Source organism: Salvelinus fontinalis, chromosome 36 (assembly GCF_029448725.1).
Source record: "Salvelinus fontinalis isolate EN_2023a chromosome 36, ASM2944872v1, whole genome shotgun sequence".
In the NCBI taxonomy this organism is placed as follows: domain Eukaryota; kingdom Metazoa; phylum Chordata; class Actinopteri; order Salmoniformes; family Salmonidae; genus Salvelinus; species Salvelinus fontinalis.
In genome coordinates, this window is record NC_074700.1 from 3,102,608 (window position 1) to 3,115,047 (window position 12,440).

The 12,440-nt window shown below is 42.2% G+C and overlaps 1 protein-coding gene across 6 annotated transcripts in view; it reads right to left on the reverse strand.

Moving 5' to 3' along the window:
• pcdh7b (protocadherin 7b) overlaps positions 1 to 12,440 on the reverse strand; it is a 213,459-nt gene that overhangs the window by 109,433 nt on the left and 91,586 nt on the right. For 2 of the 6 annotated variants that reach the window (XM_055900391.1, XM_055900394.1), the window contains one exon: positions 2,856 to 3,078. The exons of 2 other annotated variants lie outside the window; for them this stretch is intronic. In XM_055900391.1, the coding sequence (XP_055756366.1) occupies positions 2,856 to 3,078 (223 nt within the window). The remainder of the gene's footprint in view (positions 1 to 2,855; positions 3,079 to 12,440) is intronic. 2 more of the 6 variants (XM_055900392.1, XM_055900395.1) reach the window with 1 other exon arrangement.

Sequence of the window (12,440 nt, forward strand, 5' to 3'; positions counted from 1 at the left end):
GACGAAGTCGAAGATCGGTAGGATAGTCAGTTTTACTCAGGTAAGTTTGGCGGAGTGAGTGAAGGAGGCTTTGTGGCGAAATAGAAAGCCGATTCTAGATTTGATTTTGGATTGGAGATGTTTAATATGAGTCTGGAAGGAGAGTTTACAGTCTAACCAGACACCTAGGTATTTGTAGTTGTCCACGTATTCTAAGTAAGAGCCGTCCAGCGTAGTGATGCTGGACGGGCGAGCAGGTGCGGGCAGTGATCGGTTGAGTAGCATAGATTTAGATTTAGGTATTGCCCCGCAATTGTAATTTACTGCTGCTCTTTAATTATTTGTTATTCTTATCTCTTACTTTTTTATGTATTTTCTTAAAACTGCATTGTTTCTTAAGGGCTTGTAAGTAAGCATTTCACTGTAAGGTCTACACATGTTGTTTTCGGCGCATGTGACAAATACAATTTGATTTGATATGATCAGTCTCTTTCCTTCATTCAACTTCTTCCGAAGCAGAACGCTTTCTCTGTCAGTAGGAACGGGAGGTCAGAACTCAACTAATCAGATTGCAGGCTTTTAAGTGGAAGGAGCAACGATGCTGCGCCAAAGTGTAAGCTTTCTGTCAAATGGCATGTGTCGCACTAGTAAACAATTCATTCTAGCGATTGAGAAAAGGTTTACATGAGAGGTATAGATAAAGTTGGTGGTGTGGAGAGGTGAAAAAGGGTAGTTGAGAAACGGGCACACACACACTCAAGAAGACAAAGGCAATAAGGACACACACACACACCACATAAACACAGAACAAATCAACTAATCCTCCTTAAGATTGTGTGAACCAGCATGGCAAATGTTCTTATTCCATACAAAGTTATTCTTCAACCTTGCCGTGGTTTACCTTTATTTCCCAGAAAGAGCGGTAGGGCAATAGAAAGGCAGCAGCCTCCACTTTCATGTCAATATTTTTTACTGTGTTTTTTTTTCTTTCTGTATTTTACCTCCGTGGTTTGATTGGTAGGCAGATCCCCCGTTTGAATCTAATCTGCTTGTCTCATATTGATTCCTTCATTGCAATTACTTTAAGCGCAGACCAAATTGAAACCAGCCTTTAATTGAGGATAATTTGGTCCGTAATGGGCAGCCATTGTTCTCAATGCGAGGTCTTAAATACCCCGAGGGCAGACCCCAGCCCACACTGAGTAGGCCTGAGCAATCTGACATCCAAAGCGCTTTTAATCTGCATTAAGTAGCTTTAATGTTCTCAGCAAATCGCAAAGTTAAAAAGATCATTTCGGCACTCTTGTGTGCAACATTTGATCTGTATGTCTGCCCGTCTGGATCTGTCTGTCTGTTGGTATCTCTGTCTGCAGGTTCATTTCACAGCCAGAGAGATTCACAACCTGTTGGTCAAATGATTGTTTCGTATTGTCGTTGCAGAAATGTTAGATAATGAATTATGAAAAGCAAGTCAACGTGTGATTCACAAAATGAATTCCAGGTGGACTTCATTTGGACTACATATATGCCCTTGCAATCATAAATCACAAGGTTTGACTTGCCTTCAGATAAACTGTGGGGCAAAATGCCTTGCAACGTTGCACAAGAAAATCACAGCAGACTTATACAATTTGAATATTCTCATCCTCAGCCACTCGTAAAACCGCCGTGCTCAGGCTTACAGTCTTAAGACGGTCACAGCTTGATAGATCTAAACCAGACTATTAGTGGGTCCATTACCCTAACCCCTAAAACCTTGCTGGTTATACCAATACCACAGAATACATCAGCTAGCACCACTGATACAGCAACGGCTATATAAAAAATAACCGCTGCTTGTCTTGCAAAACCAGAGTTGTGGTTTTGATTCCAGCACAGGTTACATAACACTGAGTACATGTGTAAACTGTAAGTCTCTTTGGAAAAAAAGTGTCTACTCAATGACCATAGCACCAGAGTCTGAGGAGGAACTTAGGCTAGCACGAGTTCGTACAATGCAATAACTTCTTTCATTTCTCCATCTTAATTAGGGTATCCTCCATCCTGTTGCAATCTTCAGTGTGTTACAAGCGAATCAGCTCCACCTGCAAACCACTGATTATAGACAAATAAACCACCGTCGGGCAGTGAACCAACATGTATCCTTGAATATCTGTATTGCAGTTAGCTTGTTCTAGAATCCAACTCAATGCCTCAGATGTATACAATGGGAAGTGAGTGTTTTTAGTTTGGCCTTCACAAAGTTAAGTTAAATCGGAGCAAAAACCAAATAAAGATCATGTAGAAAATCAATCATGTCGGGTAGATATTTTAAATCCCAATTAAATTCAACGGGCAATTGAAAAGGGATGCGGTCCAAATTACATACCGTCGCTCAAAGGAAGAGGAACTTCCAAGGCCTTGATCTAATAGGGAAAATGAATAAGGCTAATACATCTACTAAAACTGCTCTGATCAAATTAGCAGAGGTCTTTCAGAACGAGACGAGGAGAGCACATCAAAGGCTAGAGCAAAACGCATTCACTAACTTGCCTGTGAGATGCTTCAGATTATATTCACCTGATGAATGCATGCATGGTCTCAAATTAAATTCCGATTCAATTCAGCCTGCTCTATATGCAGTATTCATATCCAGAGGACACATCCAACGCCCCCCCTAACGATCCGCACCTCACCTTCCTGCTTCAAAATCAACCTTCAAAATCAACCACACACCCATAAAGCACACAGCCATCTGCTTGCTCTACACACCAGCCACACCTACAAAATGAAACATCTGCATGTATCTACCTTGGTGTTCACCTATATACTCTATGTGGAATATGCGTGTCAATGTGTTATGCGCTTTATATCTGCTCTTTAGTGTTTGCCCCTACCATTTTCCATATGCTCTGCCTCACCGACACTGCCATCCGGCGTGGTCCTCTCGTAGCTGTCCTCGGGCAGGGGCAGCGCACCCAGCCTTGGGCCCCCCGAAGAGCCCTTGCTGCTGGGCGTCTCCGACTCCTCCAGCCCGCTGTCGTAGCAGCTCTGCAGCGATCCCTGCTGGTGGGGGTCTTGGGGCTGGCTCACCACCGAGAAGGTCACTCGGCGGAACGGCTACAAGAGAGAACGAGACGGCGTGGGGGTCACTAGCTGGACTATAGGTGGGAGGAACGCCCGGTGGAAGGGGGATTTGTGGGACAGGGGACAGGGGTTAAGTTTAAAGAGTTTAGGGGTTACAGTTTGAGTATAAATGAGGTAATCCCAGGGGATATGTGCCTTCAGAAAATAGTCATACCCCTTGACTTAATCCACATTTTCTTGTGTTACAGCCTGAATTCAAATGGATAAAATGTACTACCCCATCATGTAAAAACGTATTTTTAGCCATTTTTGCAAATTTAAAGTGAAATACAGAAAGATCTATATAATATATATAAGAATTCACACCCCTTGAGTCACCTTTGGCAGCGATTACAGCTGTGAGTCTTTCTGGGTAAATCCCTAAAAGCTTTGCACACCTGGATGGTACAATATTTTCTAAGTTGGTTGTTGCTCATTGCTTGACAGCCATTTTCACGTATTGCCATAGATTTTTAAGCCGATTTAACTGTAACTAGGCCACTCAGGAACATTAAATGTCGTCTTGATAAGTAACTCCAGTGCATATTTGGCCTTGTGTCTTAGGTTATCGTTCTGCTGAAAGGTAAATTTTTCTCCCAGTGTCTGGTGGAAAGCAGACGGAACCAGGTTATCCTCTATCCTCCATTCTGTTTCTTTTTAATCCTGAAAACTCCCCAGTGCTTAATGGGGATGGGGGCGCTGTTTAGACTATTTATGCTAATTTGGCTAATTTTTTAAACGGCTTCCCACAAAATCCTTGATCGTACAATATGCATATTATTATTATTATTGGATAGAAAACAGTCTATAGTTTCTATAGGAGTTGAAATTTTGTCTCTAAGTGGAACAGAGCCCATTCTACAGCAATTTCCCTGACATGGAGTCAGATTTGAGAAATGTTGGCCACTCTTCTGAAGTCAGTTAAAAGGGCACTGTCATTGCTATGACTATACGGACACTTCTTACGTCTTCCCCTGGATGCCTTTACGTGATGACGATTCCAATGGGGTCGATTGCGCGTTCACAGGCCCTACAAATGAAAAAACCCTGAAGCTAGTCATTCTTTTGGAGCTGCGTCATGAGCCTAGAGGACACCGGCGCGCACCTGTTCCAAGCGTTAGTTTAGCCTGTTATATTTCTCCGGTCATCTTTTCACTCGTTATAGGAGTTAAAAACATCATAAGGTAGTTAATTTAAAGCGTTTTATAGCAATTTATATCCGTTTAGTGCGATTTTGGGACATTTATTTTTGCAACGATGTGAAAAGTTGGGCACGCTTTTCAGTTCATCCCGAACGCAGTTGACATTTCCACATGGCAAGAGGACAGCTTTCCACCAAAAGACGATTTCTCCCAAGAAAGGATCCTTTGCCCAAGATACTGATGGAAGAACAGCTCAAGGTAGGACATTTTTATTATGATAAATCGTGTTTCTGTCGAAACATTTTAGTGGCTTAGGACGCCATGTTTTTTGACGTAGCTTCGCTTGGCGCAAACTGTATTGAAAAGTAAGGATAAATTAAAAAATGTAATAACGCAATTGTATTAAGAATTAAATTGTCTATCAATCCCTGTCCACCCTATATTTTTTAGTCACGTTTATGAGTATTTATGTATAAGAGTAGATCACTGTCTAAGTGACGCAAGGACTTTTTCTTTACCAGCTTGTCTACATTTCACATTGTCTAACCATGATTTTGGTGGCTAAATATAAACATTTTCGATCAAACTGTATATGCATGTTGTAATGTGATGTTACAGGAGTGTCATCGGAAGAATTCTGAGAAGGTTAGTGAAAAAATTAATATCTTTTGGCGATGTTGACTTTTATCGCTCACTTTGGCTAGAATCAATGCTGGGCTGCTAATTGCTATGTGCTAAGCTAATATAACGATTTATTGTGTTTTCGCTGTAAGACACTTAGAAAATCTGAAATATTGTCTGTATTCACAGGATCTGTGTCTTTCGATTCGTGTATGCTGTGTATTTTTACGAAATGTTTGATGATTAGTAGTTAGGTAAACACGTTGCTCATTGTAATTATTCTAGTCCATTTGTGACGGTGGGTGCAATTGTAAACTATGCCATCTACCTGAAATATGCACTTTTTTCTAACAAAACCTATCCCATACCATAAATATGTTATCAGACTGTCATCTAATGAGTTTTTTTGTTGGTTAGGGGCTATAAATATCTTAGTTTAGCCGAATTGGTGATGGCTACTGGTGTTGGTGGACAAATAAAAGATGGTGGATTATGCTAATGTGTTTTTAGGTAATAGATGTACATCTTTACATATTGTGTCTTCCCTGTAAAACATTTTAAAAATCGGAAATGTTGACTGGATTCACAAGATCTGTGTCTTTCATTAGCTGTATTGGACTTTAATGTGTGAAAGTTAAATATTTAAAAAAAATATTTTTTTTGAATTTCGCGGCACTGGTTTTTCAGTGGGGGGGGGGGGGGGTGTGCCGCTAGCGCCACGCTGATCCTAGACAGGTTAACAATTACAAGCATACTCATAACATGACGCAGTCACCACTGTGCTTGAAAATATGGAGAGTTAAAAAGGAAGGGAAGGTGCTGTTAGTAGATTTTGGTAGACAGAAGGTGCACTTTGGTAAAAGGGGTAAATTGGTCATCAAAAAGAAAAGAGCACCACGCTTCATATAATTAATTAAAATGCCTTTATTTGTTTGCCAAGTTCAATGGAAACAATAAGAATGTTAAGAATGGGATAAGAATGTTGCCAGCCAGTATGGCTTTGGAACATTTAGAACGAAAGACTGGTTCGCGTCCATAGATACAGAACAAAAAGACTGAACGACTGGATCGAGTCTCTGGCAACCGAACCGATATTGAATGAACGACCTTCTGGCTTGGGTCGCAACCCTAGATTTGTATCGGGACTATATCTTGTGGAAGGATGAAATGGTATGAATAAATTCATCAAAATAACAATGTTAATTAATGAAAATGTGTCAATCATTATTTGAATATGTTGGTAACCCGTTATAAAAGTGATAATGCCCTCGAAGCCGATGTTTGGAGGATATATTGGCACGGTTTGCCGGTCCAAGACTTTGTCTCGGTCCTAACAACACCCGTGCTAATATATCCTCCAAACACCGGCTTCTCTGGCGTTATCACTTTAAAGTAACTACATCCTCAGTTTTCTGCTATCACAGCCATTAAACTCTATAACTGTTTTAAAATCACCATTGTTCTCATGGTGAAATCCCTGAGCAGTTTCCTTCCTCTCTGGCAACTGAGTAAGGAAGGATGCCTGTATCTTTGTAGTGACTTTGTAGTGACTGTAATTAATAACCTCACCATGCTCAAAGGGATATTCTATGTCAGATTTATTTTTATTTTTACCCATCTACTAATAGGTGCTTCTTTGTGAGGCATTGGAAAATCTCCCTGGCCTTTTTGGTTGAATCTGTGTTTGAAATTCACTGCTAGGCTGAGGAACCTTACATATCATTGTACGTGTGGGGTACAGGGATGTCATGTTTAATACTATTAGTCCACACAACTTTGGTGACTTGTTAAGCAAGCGTTTACTCCTATAAGAATGTTTCGAAGATAAATACACGACGCTACGACAGAGGACAAAAAGTCAATAGAGTACTAACGATGAATGGAAATAGTGTTTTTTTCTGTAATAGGGGATTAATGCAGAGACATGGGAGGAATGTGTCTATGTATTGAGTCTGAAATAGGATACTTGTTATTTGGCTTTTGGCCATTGGCCCAGTTTTATTGCAAGGAATTCTAATTGGTCAACCACAGGATAGGGCTGGGTTATAAAACGACATGCTGTCCCTTTGTTCTGTGGAGAGAGAACTGAGGACAGGGAAGGAACGACCATCTACCATCCACCTCTCAGCGTAACATCTATGATTTATCGTCTTCGAATACACCTGTTTTCCTCCCCCTGGTTTGCTTTGGGGTCTGTGTTATTAAAGAATAACATCAACTGCTAACACTCCTGAACTTATTTAGCCTTGCCATAACAAAGCGGTTAGAATACTTATTGACTCAAGACATTTCAGCTTTTCATTTTTTATTAATTTGTAAAAAAATTCCACGTTTGACATTATGGCGTATGGGGCCAGTGACGCAAAATCTCAATTTAATCAACTTTAAAATCAGGCTGTACCACAACAAAATGTGGAAAAAGTCAAGAGGTGTGAATACCTTCTGAAGGCACTGTATACTATACAACAGGGGAGAGAGGGTAGGGGGGAATCTTAAGGGGCTATAACTTAGGGAGTTGATAGACGTTGGTGCACTGCAAGTCCAAGTGGCGGTGTCAATTTCTCTGACTAGAGCAGTTTGGTATAAAGCAAACTGCTGCAAACTCCAGTAGTTTGCTTGCAAAGGGTCTGGTAGCCTAAAGCCTGTCCACACACAAACAACATGTCAGTTTGGCTAACACAGAGGAACGCATAGTATGCCTATTCAATAACATCCTTTCATAAAGAAAGACCAGGCACAAACGCCTTATGAAAGACCTGTGTATGGAGTACATAGGGACGCTTTCACTCTGAGAGCATCTGAAAACCCACAGGGAGTGAGTATGGCCAGCTCGCTAGCTGATTCTGTGATAAATATGGCTAAGGAGGAGTGAAGGACGCTGTAGCCTCTTTCACTTCTACTTCCCATACTGAAAGAGGACAAGGTGAGTGAACAGCCTCCCTACGGGAGGTGTGAGCTAACACTAGCGCAAAAGGCATGTAAGGAAGGACATACACACAAATGTGTATTTAACACATAGAACAAGGCTGAGTAAGACAGTGGTGGTTGCGGCAGACACATTATCGAGTGCTGTCTGTGAACTAAGCAGTGAGTGGACAGGTCATTAATGCTGAGGCCTTTCTCTCCACACAGAAAAGCTCTGCGGGAACAACTGATGAGGCAGCAGGAGAGGGTGTACTAGAAATCACTGTCCAGCACAGTAGGTGCACATCGCTTTCGTCTCGGTTGTGTGCGCGTGTATATGTGTGTGTGTATGTGTGTCATGAGAGAGAGAACAACAGAGGGAGGCAACAAATGAACAGCTAGTTTGGTCATTATCAAAATGAATGGCATAACAAATGGCTAATGTGATTCATTAATACGATACACAGTCACAGCTCCACTCTAGCTTGGCATCTCCCCTATCACCCCTTGGTCCTCTTCCCCTCCTCTCCTCCCTCCTCTCCCCCCGTCCTCCCTCGTTTCTCATAAGAATATTAAACAGGGCAAGCCTCAATTTATCTATCACTGCTCTTTTAATTTTTCCTCTGTCTTGACAGACTGACATCAGTTTTCACAGATCATTATTATCAATTGCAACATTAATGTACACTGTGGTACCTAACCCTGGAATTGGTCACCGTTGCGGACAAAGATCATTCTGGCAACTCCATCGAAATGTGTTAAACGCGCACACACTCCTCGTTATGTACAAGTGGTGGTCACCACATAAATGACATCCCCTTTGTTATTATGTAATCGCTAGACAATTATTGTTTCAAGCACCTCTGAATCTCAGCCAAGGAGAGACTTGAGACATTTTTTTTATATATACTGAAAAAAATCCCGTAATCCATTATGGGATTTTGTGCTCCCTCTCTCTGCATGTTAAAATGTTCATTTATTTATTTACCCAGTTTTTTTTTCTATCCCTGGCTAATGCAGCAGCAATCTTGGCAGTAAATCATGTTTCCATGTAATTACAATCAACACTCAACAAATGAATTGAAATTAATATTCATAGGAATTTCACTTGAATAGTCAAACATTTGTTACATAATTAAAGGCCCAGAATGGGGTCCTATTTCTTTCACAGCAATAATGCTCTAAATTATGTTTAGATATCAAAACCTAGTCCGGCTCTCCTCGCTTCGTTCCCAAAGGAACAATGTTGGGTCGTGCATGCCAGCAATCTAAAGTCCCAATGCTTGAATGTGGTGGTTTAAACTGCAAACGAACGAAGGAAACTTCATCCATGGATTAGATGACCGGAGTGCTATACTCTATGGAAATGTATTTTTCTGAGGAATTACATGAAGTTGATTGTTACTAAATAAGAGGTGATTGTGAGATGGGGGGGAGAGAAACATTTGGGCAAAGAAAGCAGAGGAAAATTGAGTCCTGGTGACACCATCGTGACACCATCTTTCCCGAAAACAAAAATGTAAAAACATTTTCGGGAACAAAATAGGGTGTGCGCACACACACACACACACACACACACACACACACACACACACACACACACACACACACACACACACACACACACACACACACACACACACACACACACACACACACACACACACACACACACACACACAAACAAACAAACAAACAAACAAATAAACAAACAAACAAACACACACATAAACACACATAAACACACACACACACACACTGCAACAGCCAGAGGGTTTGATGAGATTTTAAAAGAACCCAACGTTTCCATTCATTCTATCTCCTCTAAACGAATAAATAGAATTTCCAAACCACTTTTCTTCCTACTGTGCGGCAGCAGCGCCTGAGATGAAGAAAAAGAAAAACGACTTGTCCCGGCACGCCATGTGAAATCATGTTTGGTTTCTGAGTGCCAGAACCAATCTTCCTCGCTTCCTCGCTCCCTCCCAGGGTCCAGGGCGTAAAGGGATCTGTCTAGCAGTGTCATAAGTGCAGAGAGCCAGGGGAAAATAAAGCAGAATTCCCCTGGGGCTCGCCACCCTCCTTCCCTTCATCCCTTCTTTCTTCCCGCCGTTCTGACTTCGGGGTCCTGTTTGTGTGATGGCGAGAGATATATCACACCGCCGCGGCGTTAGAGAAACAGACAGTGGGTGAGACGGAGGAAACGGCTTCCCTCCTCGGGTCATGTGGCATGAGGTCAAGACCTCTCGCTGCCGGTTGGCCAATTTGAATGAACGCTGGCTGTCACTAACCCTGACCTAGAGCGGTGGAATGACACCCTATTCCCTCTCACTCTACCCTGACCCCTCTATCACCACGCCAGCTCCCCCACGTTCACGTCCCCCCTAGCTTAATGATGACTGGGCCACACATCGTATTCCCACAAACACATACACACACACACACACACACACACACACACACACACACACACACACACACACACACACACACACACACACACACACACACACACACACACACACACACACACACACACACACACACACACACACACACACACACACACACACACACACACACACACAGATATGGATGGATGAATGGACACATGCATACTGCACCCCATGCTGTGTAAGGCTTGCTTGAGGGGGGTTGAGCTTCGAATGCATGGCTTTCATTTCTAGTTAGCGTTAGCCTTTTTATCTCTTCCAGACGCAGGTCCTGGCTATCACTATGGGGTCTCTGACCGCCTCTCTGCCTGTACGAGTGATTGAAAGCCGGTCATGACAGCCACGGGTGATTGAATGCCTCAGTCATTCAAGCCGAATGAACACACTCAACAAAACGATTGAGCCACAGGGAGATACTGTGGTCAGACTGTGGGGGCTGTGGTGGCCCGGCTCAGGCTCCCAAACTAGTTCCTAACACTAAAGTCAAAACACATATCAGCCAACTGGTACATGCTTTACTGGAGCCAAAAAGAAAGATGTTTTGTTGTGCAGTTCACGTCAATAATGTGTGACCTTCACAGATTTTAAGTCCCTAACTGAAAGAGCTGAATGGTTGTCGGGAATGGTTGATTTGTCCCTGATTTTGATCTATGTTTTTATCTCAGTCAAACACGGAATGAATGAATAGCAGATTGTCTACACGTGAATATGTTCCTGTTCTGTATTCTTAGTGGTACCACCAACACCAATCAATAGGAACGAATCGTTCTTTTAGGAATGTTACTTAACCCGTATGTGTGTGTGTGTGTGTGTGTGTCTGTCTGTCTGTCTGTTTATCGGTGTGTTACCTTGAACATCTGCTGTTATACTGCTATGATAAACCTCCAAATCTTTCTGACTACCACACGCCATGCTTGTTAGAGTCAATAAGGCACATGTGATAGACGTATGAAATACACAATGTTTCCTTCTCCCTCCTTCCATGTTATTAACACTACATTACAATTCTATGTCTTATATACCCGCTGTCATCCCTTAATAAGACTTTGTCATGAACCAACTTCTAGCTCCACATGACTGAATTCCCAATTAGGCTTATCTGGGGCTCGTGGACAAACAAAGGGGGGAGTGGGGGGAAAGAGGGGGGACAGATGGATAGAGGAAGGGTTGAAAACATGCTGTATGTAACTTCATCATAATACGCCAACGGCAAATGGCGGTGACCCGCTAGCCGTGAACCGTGGCTGGTAATAGAGCCTAGGCTTGACTCTGTGGGGAGTAAAGATAAACTATGGGGCCCCATAGTGTTATTGCAGCCAAGCGGCGAGGAAGGGAAGAGAGGGAGATGGATGGAGAGAAAGAAATAGATGGATGGAGGGAGAGAAAGAAAGAGAGAGGGTGTCACGACTTCCACCGAAGTCGCTCCCTCTCCTTGTTCGGGCGGCTTTCGGCGGTCGACGTCACGGGCCTTCTAGCCATCGCCGATCCACTTTTCATTTTCCATTTGTTTTGTCTTTGTCTTACACACCTGGTTTCAATTCCCCAATTACATGTTCATTATTTAACCCTCTGTTCCCCATGTTTGTTTTGTGAGTAATTGTTTATTTGTATTGCGGTCCGTATTTGTGGCCTTGTATTTTTACGACATGTATTGTTATATTATTGAGTAAAATTGCTTTCATTATGTCACGATCGTGTTGACGTGAAAGAGAGGACCAAGGCGCAACATGATATGAATACATCTTCTTTTTATTACAACGACGAAGATGAACACGTAACACTTATACAAACTAACAAAAACAACAAACGATCGTGAAACTTAAAACGCAAGTGCACACACAAACTACTTACATACGACATATACAATGACCCACAAACAGCTAAAGCCTATGATCGCCTTAAATATGGTTCCCAATTAGAGACAACCGAAACCAGCTGTCTCTAATTGAGAACCCATTCAGGCAACCATAGACTTTCCTAGAAAACTCCACACAACCATAGACACAGCTAGATACATACACTCAACACAAACCCATACACTACCACCAACACCCCCTCTACCATATAATACCCCAAACACACACATACCCCATGTCACACCCTGACCTAACTAAAATAATAAAGAAAACAAATAATACTAAGGCCAGGGCGTGACACATTACTCATATCTGCTGTCCTGCGCTTGACTTATCTCACCAGCTACACACAGATGCATTACAGAGGTGGTGGTTGAAGA